General features: G+C 42.9%; 2 protein-coding genes across 6 annotated transcripts in view; one reads left to right on the top strand and one right to left on the bottom strand.

The window, feature by feature from the left end:
- The first annotated feature begins 8 nt into the window (after positions 1 to 8).
- Positions 9 to 963, top strand: LOC119393255 (centromere protein S). The gene has a single exon (XM_037660184.2). The coding sequence runs from the start codon at positions 154 to 156 to the stop codon at positions 511 to 513; it is 360 nt and encodes a 119-aa protein (XP_037516112.1). The 5' UTR covers positions 9 to 153; the 3' UTR covers positions 514 to 963.
- The window catches only part of LOC119393253 (protein turtle), a 62199-nt gene continuing 41757 nt past the window's right edge, over positions 957 to 21398 (bottom strand). For 3 of the 5 annotated variants that reach the window (XM_037660178.2, XM_037660181.2, XM_049416168.1), the window contains 3 exons: positions 20617 to 20772; positions 19786 to 19867; positions 957 to 12209 (listed from right to left, as the gene is read on the bottom strand). In XM_037660178.2, the coding sequence (XP_037516106.1) occupies positions 11333 to 12209; positions 19786 to 19867; positions 20617 to 20772 (1115 nt within the window). In that variant the 3' untranslated portion in view covers positions 957 to 11332. The remainder of the gene's footprint in view (positions 12210 to 19785; positions 19868 to 20616; positions 20773 to 21398) is intronic. The other 2 variants (XM_037660179.2, XM_037660182.2) reach the window with 1 other exon arrangement.

The following is a 21398-nucleotide window of genomic DNA, read 5'->3' as shown; positions in this document are numbered from 1 at the left end:
TTCCCCATCCAACGTGCATCCAGCCGGCGCATCAAGTTTCGGCGCGAAAGCAACGACTTCGACGCTTTCGTGATCTTCGTCAACATTTTCGCATTCTTTCTAAAACATCGTTTGCCCGAAGACGTCGTTTAGCGGTTGCCGTTTCGTAGTGACATGATGTCGCGAGACCCCGACGAAGTGGAGCGGGTGAGTCATGCTGCGTGCCTCAAAGCAGCCGTGCACTACACCGTGGGACGCATCTGCGATGACATGGCCGAGAAAGGCGGATGCCTTCCCGTGCAGCGGCAAACGGTGGCCGCTCTCACTGAACTGGTGCACCGCGAAGTGGGCCGTGTGGCCCGCGACCTCAGTATGCTAGCGATGCATTGTCGCAGAAGCACTGTCACTGCCGATGACGTGCTATTCGTGTCGAGAAATTCGGGCCCCTTACACGAGTATCTCCAAACCCTGGTACCTCCGCCCAAAAAGACTGACGGCAAACGTAAGGTTTCTTCGAAGGCACCTCAACAGTGACGCGGCAATCCGCTCGCGGCATCGCCCGTAAGTGATGACTTTCATCGGTTGAACAAACAGGTGTTTAATATCCGAAAACACAACCACCACGTGTTTCCTGCCGTTGATAGGTGTTGGGAGTCCTTCCCTTACCTGAAGTGATGTTGGCGCCTGTTCACGTCATCTTCGCACATGCCCCTTTCTGCTCAACAGTGCTGAATGTCATTCCAGCGACACTTGTGTATGGTGCCCCAATGCAGTTGCTGATAGTCACCTTTGAACAAAGACCTCTTTTTTTGTCTGTACGTTACGAGATTATTGAATTGTTACAAAAAGCGACCTACAGAAAAGGAACTTTCTGAGGCACCATTGATTTCGGTGTAGATAAAAACAGCTGCATTGTTGCTATGTGGTAAGTGTACTGCATGTCTCGGGCACGACAAACACACAAGAGACACAGAAAAAAAAAACCGTGTCTTGTTTTATTCCCCGCTACAGCAGATCAGAGGATATTCCACTGTAATGTCAACACACAAGAACACAGTTGGAAATGTACAGAATACACAATGTCCCCCATCAACACATTTAACGAGGAGACTAAGTAAAGGGCATGGCGGAAAGACGTATTCCCTACATGGGCTAGGAGCAACCGTGTTGGAGCAGGACAGTGCCAACTGCAGTGATGTAGTGAGACCCCACATAATGTGCACAGAATGTGCTGTTAGTGAACTGCAAAATACACAGCATATGGCACTTGTACATGCTGGTGATCGTAGTGTCATATTAAATGCCTAAGAACTTTCAGACAGCGCACAGATGTGTGGCCATTACTATTTGTGGCCCTACTGTGACAACAATTCACAGTCAGCCCGGTTGCCTGCTATGAAAAATTGTCTGGGCACTGCACATTAATTAGCTTACTGTAAAACTCGTGGCCGTTATAATATCGTGCAGCAAATATCTATGGCCACATATTTGTACATTGTTAGCACTGCACACATTACATGACCAGGAAAAGTTTTCTTAACTGGTATGAAACACTGAAAATGAGAGGAAATGGCAAGTCGTAACAAAATGAACAAAGGTAAACAGTAACAGTAATTGACAAGTGCAGTACAGCTCCACATAGGCCAGAAGCAAGCAGGTCCCAATGCAGATTCATGTAAGACAGCACAGTACACGAGGAATGTCCTATTTGAATGGGGATGAAGTGACTGCAGAACAGCACAACAACATAAGCAGGGCCCCATACATCAAGGCAAAAGCTGGCATCTGTCCCCGATTCCCCCAGCCCCTCTGCAGCAGCACCCAGCAACCTAGGCATTATGGCCACAGCCTCTAACAAAGCGATGGGGCAGGGTGTCGTGATACGGCACTCACGTGAAAGCGGCTAGACAGCAGACTCGCAATTCAACAAATGTGTCTAGCATGTGCATATGTCCACACACAATGCAACAAAGATGAAGTGAGGGCAAATAAATAACCTGTGTATAATACGGCTTTCAACAACACTATAACGCCATTTGCTTATATGACTGTGAGCTGTGACATGAACAGCACCACTGCAACTTAATGCAAATATAATTGAACTTGGTCAATACTGTGCACTTGTAGACACAGAAAGAAAGCACGTACATAGCACACGCAATGTATCTAGTGTCTTTTCAAGTGTGCTGTGAGAAGCAAAATAAACTCACATCGCAGCTCACAGGCACACTAGCAGACAGCCTCAGAAAAAGCGCACACAGTCCAAAAGGGGACTATAAAACAAAAATGCACCGAAAGAACAGAACTGCTGGAACAAGAACACAAATTCGATCCATATTTCAGCTGTGCTATGTAGACATAATATATAAATAAGGATAAAAAAAAATGAGTATTCTCTTCACAACCCAGATGTGGGTTGTTTATTACAAAGGATTTATGCTTCTATGAGAATCATTATAGCAACTCATTCCGAACAGCCTCTCAATGTTTTTTTTTTTTCTATGCAGACATCTGAGGTGTATAGGGATATGCCTAAGGTGTACATAAATAAGTAATCTCTCCAATTTTCTCAAGACAATGTTCTTTTTGTCACCGCACAAACGGAAGTTCTGACAAGCACGAAGATCAATACCCTTCCAGTCACCAGGCAGCCACATGCACTTAAGTGCCAGGGCTATCGCTTATGTTTATACATCCTGCTGTAGCGCAGTGGCTCATCTGTCCTGCCACTAATCTAAAGGTTTCAGCTTTAATCACAATTTCTAATGCAGCCCTAGATTGTTTGCAAGACATCCAGAAGCACATAGCAAATACCGAGCTCAACATGCTTTAAGTACCCCATTGCCTCACATTACAAAGCTTCCCATATTCTGGGCATTATTTCAGCGACCACATATCCAACGTCATCATTGAGTTGGTCAATAGTTATATCAATGAATTCTAGTCCTTGTTGGTGCAATGGCTTATTCATATCTAAATTTTACCAAATTAAAAGGTAGAATCTCTTGCATTTTTTGTTTCGTGCAATGTGATGCACTCAGTAGAGATCATAGCTGCTGCAATCAGGAGATATGTTTTTCTGATTTAGGTTGTTTCATTTTGTGCATTTTCTGATCTAAGAGCTCAAGCTAGTTGCAATTACATGTTCTTCTTCAGCAGATATATATGCTAACTTCATCCTCTTCATGTTAAGACAGCAGAATCTGCAAGGATGAATTCCCATACAACGAAGAGTCTGATAGCCTTCATATGGCTTCTTACACTTAGCATATTTCTGCAGAGCTTAGCTGTTTAAAATAATACATTTTGCAAAAAACCTGTTGCACTGAATTTAGAGAGAGAGAATTCTCCCTTCTGGACTCCCTTGAAAAACTGTCAAGTCTTTTTTTTTTGTCCACTAGCCCACTAGATGTCAGCTCAGTACAGCCAAATCAGCAGGCATAATACCACTTTAATTTATGGCTGAGCATGTGCTAAGACCAATCCAATTGGCAGTGCAACTGACAGCTCTGATGGTACATGAATGTCAGGAAGTTTGCCATATTTCAGCAAAAAAATTGCGGAACAGGGGTAAAAGTATGTCTGCAAAGTTAAACTGTACAAAACCTTTAAAGCTAAAGAATGCATTATTAGCACTTAGAACACCTGCTACAATGAAGAACAGTGCACCAGAACAGCACCACAGAGAAAAATATAAATAAATAATAAAGGCCCTTAGGAAAGCAGGTAGTGTTATATTCATGCAGTCAACTCTTTATGTAGTAACCTGTACATTTATACAAACAACTCTTTCCTGAATTGTATGCTTTAAAAGAGCTGCTTCAGTGCTGAAATCACATACCAAAATCAAATTTGTAGTTTGCATTGTAACAGTAAAACATATTAAATAGTCAAACATATTAAACAGGTTCATCGAGCATAACTGAAAGACTACAGTCATCTCTGCAGCTGGCCAAAACCATAATGCATATTAACAGGTGACTTCAACTGACATAGCTATCTTATGTTAAAGCCATGTTCCACCACCTTGTGTTCACTGTTTATGCTTAATTAACCTAATGGAGTGTCAGAATAGACAAGTTCCATTGTCAAAATGTTGGCTTCAGCAACATTCCCAGTTTGACGATTACTCGTCAAGAGATATTTTTGAATCTCTAGAAACACAATCGCACTACAGTATTTTTCACTTATTTTTAGAAAGTATGAAGGTTGGGAAGGATTCTTTACTGTATAAGAAGATACTTAATCTGATACTAAAATTGTCATCAAAATCCTGGAGATGGCATCAACATTACTGTGACATTATGACCCAGAGTACAATTTGCTGACATCGTATAGCATCAAGGATATGAATGGCAACGCTGTTAATCAAAACATAAATGGGAGCACTTCATGCATTTCTTCTGTCTGTGCTTGCATTTAGCAGTCACAGCAATCGCTGAAATGGAGCAATTGAATGTATCATAATTTCAGGGTGCATATAGAAACTGGCTCATAAAAACTATTTTAGTAAATTATCGAGGACATGCTGATGCGTGTCAGTATTTTTTAGCGTTTGAATGGGTTTGGACCTGCATTGAGTGCAAAAAAAGAAAAAAAAGAAACTATAAGTTGGAAATGTTGTTAGTACTCCTTTAAAGCTAGTGCCTCAACAATAAATTCTGAATCAGTTCAGTGGCTGTAGCATTTCAGCATCGAGGAAACGTCTTCACAAAAACATGCAGACGTCTTGTAGTGTTTTAGCCAAAAAATTTCAGGAAATAAGTAATGAGTGCTGACAGATGCTTTTGTAGGAGTGTATTTACAGAGACATGTACATTTTGCTCAAAATTCTAGAGAAAAGATTTTGCGATAACCATTGCTCTTTTCTTACTCAAATTTCGCATAACACATTTCATCGTCCTCCTCTTTCAACGTAACACCTCACACATTTGCTTGCCTGGTTGTTAAAAAATATCCGTAGTATTCTTCTTTTATGGGGAAGCTAGCTGCTGCCAAGGTGTCGTTGGCATTAACATTTCTTACCACCTATCATCACTCGCATGAAGTAGGTTGAATGTTCTAGAGAAGCGGGTAACACACAGCAACCCTACTGGAATGACTGTTCTTGGCAGCTGCTGGCACGTGTTGCAATGAATCATCATGACCATGAAATATGATCTTTCTGCAAAATTTGAACGAGAACAGAACAGTAAGTGCAAGATGTTGTTTTTTCTTCCCCACGATTTCAAGTGAAATATACATGTCCCTGTACATGCACTCCTACAAAGGCGTCTTTAAATGACAAATGTAAAATGAGCACTCGTTACATTTTTCTGAAATTTTAGGCTAAACCACTGGACAAACCATTATCTGACACCACATAAACTACTACAGTATGCTTGCATACTCTTGTGAAGACATCTCCTAGATGTGTACAAGAAATTTTTACTTTGCATGGGCATAGCCCATAATTCCCTCGAAACAACTCCTGTCAGTGGCAGTGCCAAATTTTCCTCCGTATAATACTGCACTGAGCAATATCCTCCCTCAAAACATGTACAACAGCTGCAGGCTAGCTAGACTCCTATATTGCCTCCTATGAGGTAGTGTTCTCGTGCACTGTATTCCAAGCAGCAGCACAAGCAGCACCAACAAGGCTCCATAGCATTTCTTCCCATTACACGGCATTAAATTTTCTCTAAGAAAAGCATACTTTGGGAACATAGACAATAGGAAAACAGCCAAAGTAACTACCACTACATCCACTTCAGGTTTGACAAGCAGTCAATGGCAGGGAGGGCCTCATAGTATTTATTTGGGCTGCCTTTGTTAGAAGCCTAGGCCTTTACGTTTTTTCCCCCTCTCATGTACTTGAGGCACAGCCTCAAGAAGTGCGCAAGGATAATGTGGAATGATTTCAAGGTCACGGCTAGTCAAAATAACAAAAAAAAAACGGTAGGAGGTCCGATCAAACATTCCTACCAAAAATGTAACACTGATGTACTATGCAACAAACAACACGTACCAAAAACTTGCATCAAAAATCAAAACGGCAGTCAGTGGCAAAAGAAAGAAAAGAACCGAAGCTGTTAAAACTGGCTGGAAGGGCCACACACGCAAATGCTCGCATCCAATTGGTAGCTGACAAAATGTTAAGGTGCACGGCTTGACTGCTAAGGACACGAGTGGCTTTCCTGGCTAGCATGTGACACTACCGCCACTACTGTGCACAAAGCGACTGCAGGTGACGTACTGGCACAGCAGAGATAGAAACTGACATGATGGCTCCAACGACAGCAGCTGTCGTGATGATAGGCCTCTACATGTCACTCTACCTATTTGTGAACTAGTCCGTCACTTTCCAAGAGACTACTAGCCATCTGTTATAAAAATTACATGGTTACCAATTCAGTTATTTCACTTCACCTCACCCAAAATATTAGCAACTCATGTCCTGACACAAATTAAACTTCACATTGCTGCATTTCTATCTTTAACACCGATTATTTATTCAACTTTTCACTTAAGTCATTAATGTGCCAAACTCCCAATTCCATTCTTTTAAACTGGGGAAGCTCATCAAAGATATCTTTTAGTTTGTTTGAGCAAAATATGAGGGCAGAACAATGGTTAACTTTTTTTTTAATCTTGTAGAAGTCATTACAAAATGGTACATTGTAATAAATTTTACAAGAGTGCCCCCTTCATCAGAGCGTACAATCCATTCCACGAACTCGCCACAACTGCTATTAATTCTGGTGAAACTCATTCTGTGAAGTTTTAGTATAAACTTAATGCTCTCCAAACACAAAGTGATCTGCCAACAAATTTTTTATGCCATCTTCAATGTGCAAAAAGTGGAGTAAAAATATTTCACAGCTGACATGTAGCAGCTCTCTTGCCAGTGCACCCACCATGATGATGACTAAATGGCTGTGGTGTTCTGATGCTAATTATGAGTTCATGGGTTCAATTCTGGCAGCAGCAGCTGTGTTGCAATGGGTGAAAAGTTCAAAAAGCCTTCGTGTACTTAGATTTAAGGCGCAAATTAAAGAACTGTACATTGTCACAATTATTTCAAAAATTCCATTTTGTTGTCTCTCGCAGACATTGTATTACAAGGAGACATTAAAGCTCACAAATCAATCGTGTCGATGAGGCCATCGTTGCACTACCTGCCACCACTTCACACATTCTCATTATTTGGCTCAGGTGAAAAAAAAAAGGGCAACAGACTGCCTCACAGCCAATCGGTTGCACTACGATATCACAGGTTATACAGAAAAGCCACCTGTCCCTTGAGCAGTATGGTGAAAACCACAAAGGGCCCAGCATACATGTGCAGCAACGGACTCTTGTATACTTAAGAGACATCCCATCATCCGCTCAATCCAACACACTAAGTGGCAAGAGCTCCTACCTCCCTTTTCTTTTAAGCCTAGACAACTTGTGATAAAAAGTATTATGTACACACACGCTTGTTGCTATCGCAATAGAGCCCCGTGCAAACCTCTCGGTACAGACGCAATTCCACACAAATGACACAAAAGCAAACAAGCAGAGCAGATGAGGCAACACCCTCTACTTTGCATTCTACTGCTCCTGTGCTGTAGTTCACGTGCTTCTGCATATTATTTTTTTTCTGTCGGGTAGCATGCAGCAGCGAGACATCACAGTCAGCCATGCCATAACTTGGTGCAACAGTGGTCCTAGCCAAGATGTGCGATTTTGCACCGTTAGTACACATGCAAAAGCATTAAAGAGGTTCGGAACCACCCCTCAAGTGTGGTGAAAAAACGTTCTACAAGCAGCAAACACTGCTATGAGCAGCTCAGTGAAGTTGTGTGGTCATGCACGGCACGTTGAGTTTACAAGTGGAGCACAAAGTTGCCACTTTCTCAAGTGCACTGCATCGTCCTCACTCTCTTCGAAGCTGTCAGTAGCTGCTAGATTTCGTCATTTACCAGATTGCTGCTATTGGCCGATAGCTGACATAAATCAAGAGTGGCGTTTGGATCAGACGTGCTTCTTGCCACAAGGTGCTGCTAAATGCTGACGCCGCACCCTATAGTGTGCTAAATTTACACAGTAGCAACACTAGCACGCACCGGAATCACACCCAGAGTGGGAAAACGTGTTTGCATGACATGCACTGACGTGGATTCTTGCCCCATTGTCATCCCACCTGTGTAGCTTCCAGTGTGCTCACTGGGACGAGAAAGTCTAATAAGTGTTCAAAGCATGTGAGAAATTCCTGTAACTCCTCTTGTTCATGACAGATTAGAAGAAATTTCTGCGGCAATCAATTCGTGAGGCAATAAACTCCTGAGGTCATTTGATGATTGCTTGGCAAAGTGGTTCAGGACCCCTTAAAAAGAACCAATGCAGCTGAAGCTACTGATATCAAGGACACTAAAGGGAAGTATTAAGACTAGCTGAATCGCTAGATACAATTTCTGAAACAGCAATTAGGTTACCAGTTCCACAGAATGCCGAGATCTTCTACAGAGTTCACTCGCTATAATGTGCCATATAATACTAATGATTGCTGATTGCAATGACAGGACTGCATATAAGGTCATGTTGATACCACAGTATGAATTCTTTACCATCATTGGCATTATAGCTAAACTCCTTCCGTTATAGCTAAACTCCTTCCAGCTAAACTCCACGCGTAAAATGTGCCAGAAAATTACATACAATTATAATAAATTTTAATGTCTAACAAAATCTGAGTGGATTGCACAGGACCATCGAACCACAAAAGTTAAAAAAAAAAGGATGAGATAAAGTGTCAGCAACATCATCTTAAACTTCCTGGCAAGCTCGGCACACTATTTGTGCACAAGGAGTATTGAAATTTGCAACATCACACAAGCAGATCACCAGTGCCGAATTTATGCTTTAAAACTAAGCATTTTTTCACACGCACACACACAAAAATATGCTGGTTGAGTCGCACCTACCTCTTGACAAGTGATTAGGAATCTATTCGTAGCATCTCTTCAGATTAATCCTGAACATTTTAAAGTTGCTGTGGCATTTTCGCATGTCTCCGAGACTAATTTCTGTCTGACTGATACTTAGTCCATGGCACACATGACCACGAGCAGACGCTTTGGTTTTGAACTACAGTACATGAGCAGGCAGCTACATGTGACTGATTACCAATATTATTCAAAGCATAGCGAGAATTGTGGGATCATGTTATCATGTGGCTGACTGCAAGACCCTGCTGCTGCATCCTGTGTATAGTTCTGGCTTTAGAAACATAATGTGGCAGTTCTTTAACATGTCCTTTCACTCAGTTGAAGTAACGTAGTGCACTAGGCGAGCTGGTATAGGTTCATATTAAAACGTAGCATGAAGACAAATGAACACAGAGAAAAAGACACAGGATGGGCACTGTCTCTTCTTCTCTGTGTCCAGTTTTCTTTGCACTATGTTTTAATACATCCTCCCACTCTGCTTGCATCAGAGCAGGCACTGCTCCACGTGACAGCTGGCTTACTTGGCACAGCAGACTTTCATGTTTGCTACAATGACAAACCTTTGAATATCAGCATGACACAAAGCAATGAGAGGCTCTTTTAAGTTTACGAAGCTTACTTCAAGACAGCCTGATATGCAAATTGACAAAAAGGTAAGCTTCTATCTTCTTTACTTTGATGGTTGAGGACAAGTATAAAACAGAAAAAAAAGAAGAAGAAAAAGGGGAAACTAACTTACTGATCATTAAAGGAAGTCAAGGCCACGTAATGTCACAGGCACCCTAAAAACATCCTTTTATCTCTGAGGTATCATGGGATGCAGTGTTTGAAAACATTTAAAATAATTCTAGCTCGGGAAGAGAATCCTCGTTTGCAAAGCTTCACACACAATGAAGTGATGCAAGCAAACTAATAAAAGTAGTGATCACCAATTACCTGTAAATAAAATTATACTCACTTCATCACCCTGCAGAAAAACTAATTCATTGGCAAGTGCATGCAAAGAAGCTCACAGGGATAGCGGTGCTCTGCAATCTCTCCTTGAAAACACTGTCTGTATCAGACATCGTAGCCAATTGACTTCAGCACGTATCACACAAACATTCTTAACAAGTGTAGGACAGAAAAAGAATGGAGACCTTAAAGGCAAAATAAAGTCATATGGTCCTCAACATTAAGTTCAGCACTTCAATAAATCTCGACTGTGCATTGCCAAAGTCTTTTATTACCTGTCCATCTTTGTGAGTGCCGTGACTGAACATGCCAACTTATAAAATGCATTTTTAAAGCCATCTTTGTTTAATGCAGCAGAGTTTGCACTATATATTGTAATGACAGCCTACTATAAGGTTCTCTTTGACTCTTCTGCTGTAAATCCTACAAAGTGTCCTTGTGTGTCTCAGACGGATGTTGAGGGCTTGGGTTGTGGCATGTCTGTGTGTTTTTCATTTAAGGTATTGTTATGACAGTGTATAAGTGGAGCACGGATGTCATGTTGGAATGTGTGCAGGCATAGTGCGCCAATGGGGCACCATGACACCCCACAAGTAGTACAGCAAATCAACAGCAAAAAAGAAATGAAGAAGAAGAGAGAGAGACAATTATTTGTTTTGGTGTCTACAATTCTGTGCTTCTGGGGACTAACATTACGAGAACTACGACGCTCTGCAACAACCACCTTCTTTTCTCCTCAGTCTATTTACATGCATACAAGTTCCCTAGACTCCCTTGCTCGCAAGCATTGGTGAGTCGGTCCACCCCCCCTCCCTACCTCCCTCCCTCCCTCCTCCTCCTAAAAAAATGAAGCATCTCATTCCAGAGGGTGGAGGGGGTCAGAATACGCAGAGTGAAGCGAGCGTAGTAATAAACCGAGAAGCCCTTGTACTATGTCGGTGACGAGAAGAGAAAAGAAAGAAGAAATTGCATGCCTGCCACCTATGTGCGTTGCACGAGCACCACAAAAGGAGAAGCGTCCTCGGACTGTCGCACACGAGCGTCCAGCGCTCGTAAGTTGAGGTGGCCACAGCACGTCAGTCTGTACATGGGTTGTCATCGCCGCATTGAGCTGATGTGGGTACAGGAAGTGTGAGGCAGTGGTCTTTCATGGCAAGCCACAAGATCTTGATGGTGCGACATCTCTAACGGCAGACTGATGACAGCACACGTTAACGTGCCACGGATCTACATGGCTCTAGAATGTCATCAGATGCAAGCGAAGGCAAGGATGAAATTGGTTGCAGCAACAAGGTGAGTTGCCACGAAAGGCCACTACAGCATAGCCCTTATAGGATGTGCCATTTGTGACATTGGTGTAGGCGAATCGGTGCGCGCGTTATTGCTTCCATGACTAGGAAGAGGAGCAGGAGACCCCCTTTTTTGTCTCAGCAGGCGCTCTCGAGCGGCCGCCGGCGTCGGCGCAAGAACTCGCGCTTCAATGCTGCACAGCGGGTCTCAGCATCCCAGGCAGTGCTGTAGAGCTCACTGTCGCTGAGTCCACGCCATGCGTCGTCATCGTCACCCAACGCGGGGCTCAAAGCTGGGTCAAACTCGTAGTTCTCATCCACCGACTGGTCACGAGGCGGCACCAGAGACGACGACACCAGGTTGGCCACGGGCGGACGCAGTTCTCCCTGCAGGGAGTCACCGCGGGCCGCGCCAGCTGAACTGCCACGTCCAGAGCTGCCGCTCGTCAAGCTTGCCGAATCGGGCCTCGATGCTGCCACGGCCGCGGTTGTCGCGTTTGCCATGCTGCCTGTTGAGACCGTCATCTGTAGCTCGGGAGCACTGTGGTGGCGCAGGGCCGTGCATCGGACGCGCTGCACTGCACCTAGCAGGCGCTCGCGGGTGTAGCCACTGCCGCCATTTCTATAGCCAAGGCAAGGCGGTGAGCTCGTGGCTAGCGGTGGCTGCCGGCCGGTGTTGCCAGTGGCGGCACCGGTGCGGGGCACGATGGCAGGGGGTGCATGGATGGGCCGGAAGCCACAAGGCGGCTCACGGGACGGAGGCGTCGAGAAGGCGGCACTCGATGGCACCGTGCTGGGCAGTGACCGGTCACCACCACTCACGGGGCTCAGGTCGTCGGGGAAGCCCTGTAGCAGCAGCTGGAGGCCCGGGCTGCTTGCCCGCGGCGTCGTCGCCACAATGGCGGGCCGCCGGTTTGTCGGGGCTGCCGGAGGGGGCTCAGGGGGGACCGGCCACCAGGGTCCTGGGCCCGCTACACCAGTCACCGCTACACCTGGTACTCGGCCTTCCGGGTGTCTGCACACGCAAATTAAAAGCCACATTCTGGAAACAACTCATTTGTTTGACAAGGAACTGCTTATGCTGGCACCCTCGTTTCCAGAAAACTCAATATATTTCGTGCTAACTCCAAGTGGTGAAGAGAAACTCCAGTGCTACAATGTTTTATTCTGGCGAGTGAGCTGCTTACCTACACAGTTTTCGCACAACAGAATAGCCCACATATATCAAGAGCACAGCAGCCGCTTTTATCTTGCAGGAAATGTATCAGGAACTTATACCACACAACAGACAAGGACAAACGAGCACTGTCTTCTTTCCTCACGTCCTTGTCTGTTGCGTGCATGCTGAGAAACTTTCCATAATGAATTCCTACCAACTCGCCCAGTTTTCTATATACTTTTATTACCACAACCAGTACGCTCAGGATGGAAGCTACTCAGTGTGGATGCTACTGACAATCGCTGAGAGAGGCCTTCATACTGAAGCTTTTTTCCACTGTGCATTGTAGGAACTTTATGAAATTGATGTGATATTAATGTTTATGCATTCAGTTGTACAAACAGCATAGATGTGATATGGTTATGTGTATTGGTGTGGGTATCTATGCATCTATATACAAGAACATACTCTTTAAAAAATTCCTGCGCATGTCTTGCAACATTTTGCTTCCTTCTACATCACTTAGCATGGCACACACAGAAACAGTTTTGGTGATGTTTGTTGCATTTAGATGGAAAAGGAAGATCTGAAACCTGCTGTTTGTCAGATGCAAAATTTTTTTATTCATGATGTTAATTTTACGACATAAATTGTTTATAATAATGAGATGTAGGCTGACGTTTGCAACTCAGCGATGTATGGAAAAAAAATCAATGTACAGCATCTTTGTCGACTGCACCTATGAGTGATCTACATGGACAAAACTGATGAATTATGCACCTCTCTCAAATATACCACTAATTTATGAGTAGGGCTTTTGCAAAACTCTTGTAATAATTTCACATATCCTGCGTATTCATACATCACATCTGCCTTCTCCAGATGCTCTGACAGATGCAGTTTACAGAAGTAAATTATCTGGTTTTGCTGCAGACTTACAAGAAAACAAAGTCTGCTTCCTACAATCAGTGAAATGCACTTTGCTTAAATCTTACCAATTTCAGCCAAATAAGTTCAGCAGAGTCATCTAATGAGAGCATTTCTCTGTTTTGTGTGCGTCTAAACAGGGAGAAGTTGTCCAAGGAAGAGCTTAAAGGGCCCCTCACCAGGCCTCATTGAATATTTTGGTCAATTGTTCAAAGTTGTAAGGTGATACCAGGAGCGCATTGTACCGAAATAATTTTTTTAATCTGTTCATTATGGGACATGTTAGAAGAAACTGAACTGTCTCGTTACCATGCCTCCAGAAGCTAAGTCTTGATGCCAGAGCCTACGCTCTTTCTCTTTGTTGCGGAGAGCACCTGCAAGAGACGTAGCTCTTTTGCGTTCTCTCTTGAGCTAGAAGTCAGGAAGCACGTCATGTTAATGTGAAGGATCCCACTTCCTTTGTTGTTTCTTTTTCTATTTTGTTTCTCCATGCACTTGCAGTGGTGCTACTGCACACTCCACAGTGGATGAAGAACCAAAGCCACATGCAGTGGTCAGTGACATGTCACAGCGGTCTGGACAAGCACACGGATGTGCGACTCCAAACCGGCTGCTGAACCTTCAAAAAGTGCTTGTGACATAGGCAAGCATGCTTGTGAACTTTCACATTCCACTGAAGCACAGCTCCTGTGATAGGAAGGGCATGCTGCCTTCTGCTTTAAGGTTTCAGCATTTTTGTGCCATGCATTTAATAATTTGCAGTCACGATCGCTACCAAATTAGCTATGCACCGCACTTGTTTGTTTGCAATGCCCAAACCTCGTGAGAGGCCCTTCAATGAGAAATGCACAAGCCAAGCACCACATGGCTGGTCGCGCATGATCACCAGTATTATGCGTGAAATGATGACATCAGCACATGAATGAGACTTGAGAGGAGGAAAATGGACAGTAATGCCTTGACTACATTGAACTTAGCACACTACAGAAAACACTGTTGCTGTATAAAGAGAGTTTCGAACCATGGGACTTTATTTTGGGATGCAGCCCTCTGTTTAGTCACATTCTGGCTTAAAAGGGCCCTGCAAAACTTTTTGAGCATGGTCAGAAAACGCTGTCGATCGGTAGTCGAGGCTCCCGAGAACATGTGGGCCAAACATTGTAACGCGGCATGTGGCCTAGAATTTACAATTATTTCTCAAAGTCAGCTAGAAACCACTCCCTCTTCTCTCTGCAAATGATGCCTATACCCTAATTTCTGCACCATATGCCCAAGTCCACGGCAGTTCGCTGATTTGAGCATCCTAAGCCGCGCAGTTACTGTGGCCGCCGCAAGATGCCGTCACGTGCCCACGCGCGCACTCGCAATCACACTGAAAGTAAGCTGCACTGAAAGTAAGCTGCAGAAAAACAAGAAAAGAAAGTGCTCAAGGTCATGACGCTTGCTGATGAAAGGACACATCTTCCTGCCCCCTTGTCATCCCCCTCCCTGCGTAGCTTTCAGTGCGCTCGCTGGCACAAAAGGAGAGAGAAAGCGCTTGAAGCATGCGACAAATACCTGTAACTCCACTTGTACTTGACGGATTCTAAAAATTTTTGCGGCATGTGATTCGTGAAGTGCCATGCGTTAATAGTGAGACTATTTCATTATAACTAAGAAAAGTGTTGCAGGGCCCCTTTAAGGCGAGTAAACAGCGCTGAGGTTTACATAAGCACAATATCTTTACTACCCAGCGTTAAGGGTCACAGTAGCACATCTTTACTAGCCCAGAAAGCATTCTTTGCAAAACAGAGCTCAGAAAAAAGTTACAGTGAAGTAAAAACCATTATCTGCAGGTAGGTGTTAGTTTGATAAAATCGTAGCAACAGTTCCTGACCTAATGAAAAAGTCAACATCACTAGAGTAGACTGGATGAGTGAGCAAAGTGAATGTTCGGATATGCCCAGCAAACATGCATCCCGATAGCAAAAGCACAGCTCAGCGCAAGATGGAGCTGTGAGAAAGTGAAAAAATGAGATTCACCTTTTTTCCTCCGTTGGTGGCAATGGTTTCAGTTGTGTGAGAGGGGGAGAGAGAGACAGAAAGAGAGAAAAAGCGGGCGGGGAATGAACGACGTCAACGGCAGGTGGATGTGCAGAGAGCTCTGCACAGATCATGCAGCTTGGAAGGTGTTGCATCTGTTCAACTGAGGAGAAAAACTAACACAGTCATGGCCCTTGCCCATAATGTAAGATAAGCTCTTTACGTCTACACAGTGCACCTCGCAAGAAGGGTTGATAACATCCCCTTGTTTGAAACATCGTAAGATGGCATTCTGACCATAGGTATGTCACATAAGAGAGGTAGCGATGCATCTCTAATGGAAATGGGTGCTCTTGCAGTATCGTTTTCTAACAAATTAACTGTGCAGAACGGTTCTGCAGAAACGTCAGTGCGTATGCACACAGTGGTCATGGCAACAGAGGAAGATGGTGGAGAGAAAGAAGCCCTCGCTCTGCTGCCAAGTTGATTGAGTAGAGTGTGACAGTGTTCCAGTTGGCTTCATCATTCTGTAACCTAGCTGTCTGTGCGCTGCTCATGTCTTTTCGTGTATTCATGTGGCATATTCACAAAAAATGCTAGGTCAACCAGTTGCACCACTTTTTCACTGGGTGACAACGCAATGATTCATCTGTTTAGGCAGAGTGCGAAGGGCCATTATCTGAAACTGTTCATGGGAGCATTTGTTTCACTGTATCCATAGCTGAACATATATGTGCACATATATTGCACCATGTGCTAACTTCACCAAACCCCCGTTGTGCAGCCTAAATTACAGGATATGCAGGGACCTTATTGAGTGAACTTACTCATGTGATTCCAATTTCTCACTCACATTATGCCATAAAGTAAGCTGTCATAGTACACGCGCACTGCATGTATGCATATTCTTCTGACACCTGATTATGACCTGAATAAGATTTCATCATTCTGCTTCACAAAAAATTGAAGACTTACATGAACAATGGGCAACAGTATAAAGTGGCTTCCAGTTGTTTTCATTGTGAACAAGTTATACAGAACGTTACAGACAAAAAGCACCAAGTATTAAAAAATAAAGCACAGGTGCTACACATCTCCAATTAGCGCAGTATTGTTTTGACCCACATAGATCACATCAGAATTTTTTTTCCAATCCGTAAAGCTCGACATTTAACAAATATTGTTTAAGGAACTTTTCAAATAGTAACTCTAGTGAAAAATCTTCAACACAAAAGTTGTGCCGCTTGTTCAGAAACATCGAATTTTTTTATCTATGGTAAGAAAATTCCCCTGCTTAATTTTTTCCTGGCCTTTCTTTAAAGTGCGCGAATTTTAAAAAATATGACATGACTGCCACCTAACGCGTGGCGCTTTTAGTACCCTCAAATGTAAGTTGAACAAATTATCAATGGCTGCTCAGCGCACGAAGGTCGATTGAGCAGGCTATTGGTGACTGCGATGGACGCGAAATGACGGTAGGGGCGTACCGTCTAAAAAAAAAGGTAGGCAAGAGCGGCTGCCATGTGTGAGCAAATCTTTTATCTTGGTCCTTCATCATGCTGTCACCCTCGCCCCTTCCAATGTGTTTCTTCATTGATGCCAGAAGAAAAGAAAAAATGGCTACGCTGCATCAAATGCCGCCTACGGTCTCATGTAGCATTTGCTCCATGGCTGCCGCTTTTTCGTTGAAGAATTTTTTTTGTTGTTGTTGAAACGGTATGCTCCTTTTATCGCTTTACGTCCACTGCAGTCACCTATAGCCTGTTCAATCGTTAAACGTGTGTGAAGCAGCCTTTGATGATTTGTTCAACTTACATTTGAGAGCACTAAAAGCGCCGCGCGTTAGGCGGCAGTCACACATTTTTTAAAAATTCGCACGCTTTAGAAGGCCGGAAAAAAAATTAAGCAGGGGAGTTATCTTACCATAGATCGGAAAATTCGATGTTTCTGAACAAGCAGCACAACTTTTGTATTGAAGGTTTTTTTCTAGAGTTACTATTTAAAAAGTTCATTAAGCAATCTTTGTTAATTGCCGAGCTTTACGTTCTGGAAAAAATATTCTGACGTGTTCTATGTGGCTCAAAACAATACTGCGCTAATTGGAGACACGTAGTGCCTGTACTTAATTTTTTATTACTTGGTGCTTTTTATCTGAAACAACCTGTATAATGTTTTCTGCACCCTTAGGATACATGACATAGCCCCCTTTTACTACTCCTATACCACAATGCTGTTAAGCATTTTTCTTTGACTTCAAGCTCATACAGCAGTAGTGATGTGCCATCAAGCAACACCCATGTCCAGTGATTCGCTTCTCTCACTAAAGGACACAACATTAGCTTTGGCTGCATTTCATGGGCCTGGCGAGGCAGGGTACAGAAACATGCTAGGAGCATAGCACATGATCGAATGCTTTATTGAGATCTGGAACAAGTAATGTCCATACATATAACCTGTCATGTTCGAAACTTCATTATACGTGGCACCATAATTTGAACAATAAAGATAGTTAACAATTTTTGACGTAGGGCCAAACTGCTTCCATAGAGGAGATTCGTAAATGTACAGTAAAGTTTTAACCATTGTGCATGTATATACATATATATGACTTCCTGGTGTTACAGAGATTTATTGCTGTTGCATCACTTTCGTAGAAAATACGTGGCAGGTAAAGCATGGCGAGACTTCATAGATTATTCTGTGGCATCAGTCACTGGCTGTGTTTCAGTTTCGTTCAGAGATATGGTATGGTGTTAGTGAAATTTCTACAATGCATGAATTTATACGCAAAAACACACACATGAACTCTACTCCATACTGTACCAAGGTCAGGAAGTGATAAAAACACAAGGGAATAGAACACACAATAGTATGCTCAAACACTTTACTACATTAACATAACTGTTGCCTAAGCCTAAAATGTGATCACTGGCATACTACAACCAGCATAATTTAAATGACTACTTGCCAATCGTTGTGTAAAATTCTTTCTTATCACATGGTAAGGTTTTTTCTCCAAGTACAGTTAACTCATTAACAATTTGAAGATCGAGATGTGAGCAAGACAGTTGAACTTAGAAGACGAATGCATCTGAAGACATGATGCGGAAAGGTGAAATTTGGCAATGAGCAAAGTTCCCGAAAAGGGAAGCTTTTTTTATTAGCTTAGGGCAATTGCTTGCACATTATCCAAAAGTAAAGCCACCTTAAGGGGGGACATGGTGTGTGGAGATATTTTCTGTATCTTATGTCCAAACCTGATGAAATTAAATATACTTGTATGGTTTTTCAAGCTGATTTCAAATATACAATATTTTTTCTTTTAAGCAAACTGGTTTACGAGATACACAAAGCTGCCTCTCTATTGTTTCCGGAGATAATAGGAGAAAAGCCGTTCAGCAGAAAGTGCATATTATCAGATAGCTAGATACTACTATATGCAATAAGTGCAACGCTGCAAACGGTTTTCAGATAGGATCATAACTAGTCATTCTGCAGATGATCGAAATTCAATGTTTGTACCATGACTACCGTAAAGAAAAAACAAAATCAATTTTAAAAAATCTATGAGCAGAAAATTAGAATTCTGCTCTCAGCACTTTGTGATACACAGCTTGGGCTTTATGTTAAAAAAGTAATTACAGCTCTAGCTGTCTTGGATCATGAGATATGACTCCAACAAGCTAAATAAATGACCCAAAAACATTTAACGTTCAGCTCGTACTCGTTGCACAGATCTAAACTGCAGATGAAATACTGAGCTTATAAAACTTCTCTTAGGCTTTACATGCGAAATAATAGCTGTAGATGTCAATAATATAATTTAAAAAACACTTTTTTCTTTGATGATTTTTTGGTCTCCACAAGCCATGTCCCCCCTTAATTTGTTTATTTTTAAGTGCAACTCAGTCAGCTTCACCAGGGAATCAACCAGTGTTGATAGCCTTTATTGGCCCTACACCATGTTGTGCTGTTATAAACTGGAGAGGAATGGTGCCTTCAATTGTTCCCCTGACTTCTACGACATGACATTCAAGAGTCACCTATTTATAGCTGTTTGTGTGTGTTCTTACACTGACATGAATGTAAAGGTACGTTTTATGTCTGGCAAACAAGAGTCTCCTGTCAGATATCTCTGTGCCAACGTCTGCAAAACATGTGCATTAATTTTCAGGATATTTCTGAAGATATCAACAAATGTAACATATGCTTCCACAGCTATGATGTCCTAGTAGTAGCAGTAATTTACTCTATTTCATAAGGAAAAAATTAAGAAAAGAAGGAAATAACGCAGATGTAAGAAGTATGTAATTTTTAGAATGATGTCTAAACTAGTCCAATGACTATAAAAAATATACAGGGCAATGGAACAGAGAAAGTGTAAAGTTAAGACTAAAGTGGTTGGGAAGAAAAGAAAATAGCATCCATATGAAAATGACATTATAAATTTGAAAGAAAGTTGTGAAGAGATAGGAAAACTTACTTTTTCAATGAGACAGGGCTGCCTCCATGTGAGTGGCCTCCATTACGAGCGTCTGCTACGGGGCATGTCACCATCATGTACGCTGCAGGAACAGAGTCACCGTCAGGAACTTGTTAGCATGTTACCCAATTACCTTTGCATACACACAGCCAATTACAAAAATGCTATTGCTGCCTAGTGTTCTTAAAGAGACACTAAAGAGTAAAAAAAAAACATTTTTCTCTTATTAGCAAATTACCCTTTCACAACGTACCAATATATCGCAACTCTTGCAACACAAGACGACGCTTTGTCAGCGAGAAAACACGCAAAAAGAAAACGCAGCTGGCAATGCCACCTCGAAATTCCTGCACCAACCTACTGCGATGTCATAGATTTTGACGGTCCACAAGGGCCTACATAATTTCCTATCAGTAAAAACTAAAGCATGTTGTTCTCTGCAAACAACTTAATGCACAAAACTAGAGGAAGTTTTGTTGAGCCAATTTGGCCAGAATACGAAGAAAAAAAGCAGGGAAAGCACGCTTAATTTGAACATCTTGAGGGGCCAGTTAGTGCATTCTAGTAAACGAATGTAAACTACGTGAATTTAGGAAAAGAACCACACGAAAGAAGACACACAAAACAGATAGAGTGCAAGATTTTGCATTCTTTTTCATGTTGTCGTTTTCCTAATTTCGCACGATTTACAATTGTTTAGCAGAAAGCACTTTTGCACATACAAGTACTCGACGAAATGATGGCTTCAGACATATCCCTCACTCGAACGCCGTTGATCACTGGGAAGGAACGTGACACGGAAGGATTGTAACATTGAGAAATGGAACGCACCCTTCTCGGCCTTCCGCCGCTTCCTCTTGTTGCAAATCTTAACAGCGCAGACCGAGAGGATGATGGCCACGATGAAGAAGAGCACGCCACCGACGACACCCGAGATGATGGCCTGGTCCCGCTTGTACTTGGGGCCCCGGTCTGAAACACAGCAGCCTGGTGGCGCCGCCAACAGAAACACAGCGTTCTCCTCCTCCTCCACTTTCTTCCCGCACTCCTTGTGTGCAAACAACGACGACACCACGAGCAGGCCTTGCCAGCGAGACCAACTTGAGACAACAACTTCCCACTTGCGTGTCCACCAATCCGAGCACAAGGTCTTCTGGCTCATGAACTCCGCCACACAAATGCAGCTAACTCGCAATAATTCACACGGACACTTTTAAATCTAAACTTCCTGCACGCACTACCAGAATACATTGCACAGATGACGAGAAGAAAATTGACCCAGGAAAACTCCATCGTGTGTGTAGAAGGAGCGGGGGCAGGCAAGAGGCCATGCATTTTTTTTAATGCCTTTACTCAATCATTCAATGGGCCCTGCCACTATTTCTGGGTATGGTGAGCAAACTTCCACAATTACGAGGTAAATACTTTCACAAACATCTGAGCCAAATATCTCGGTACACGCGCAGAGCCCACAATGTCACCTGAAATACTCCCTGTCTATCTATTTTCCTAACTTCACCCGCCTTTTCTTTATACCTAGGAAAAGTAAGCATGACAGCTACACAGTGGATTTCGTTAACTTCACGACTAAGCAGTGCTCTGGCAGAGGCAAA

Source organism: Rhipicephalus sanguineus, chromosome 5 (genome assembly GCF_013339695.2).
Source record: "Rhipicephalus sanguineus isolate Rsan-2018 chromosome 5, BIME_Rsan_1.4, whole genome shotgun sequence".
In the NCBI taxonomy this organism is placed as follows: Eukaryota; Metazoa; Arthropoda; class Arachnida; order Ixodida; family Ixodidae; genus Rhipicephalus; species Rhipicephalus sanguineus.
Note: the sequence above shows the minus strand (reverse complement) of the source record. Positions and strands in the feature narration are given on the sequence as shown.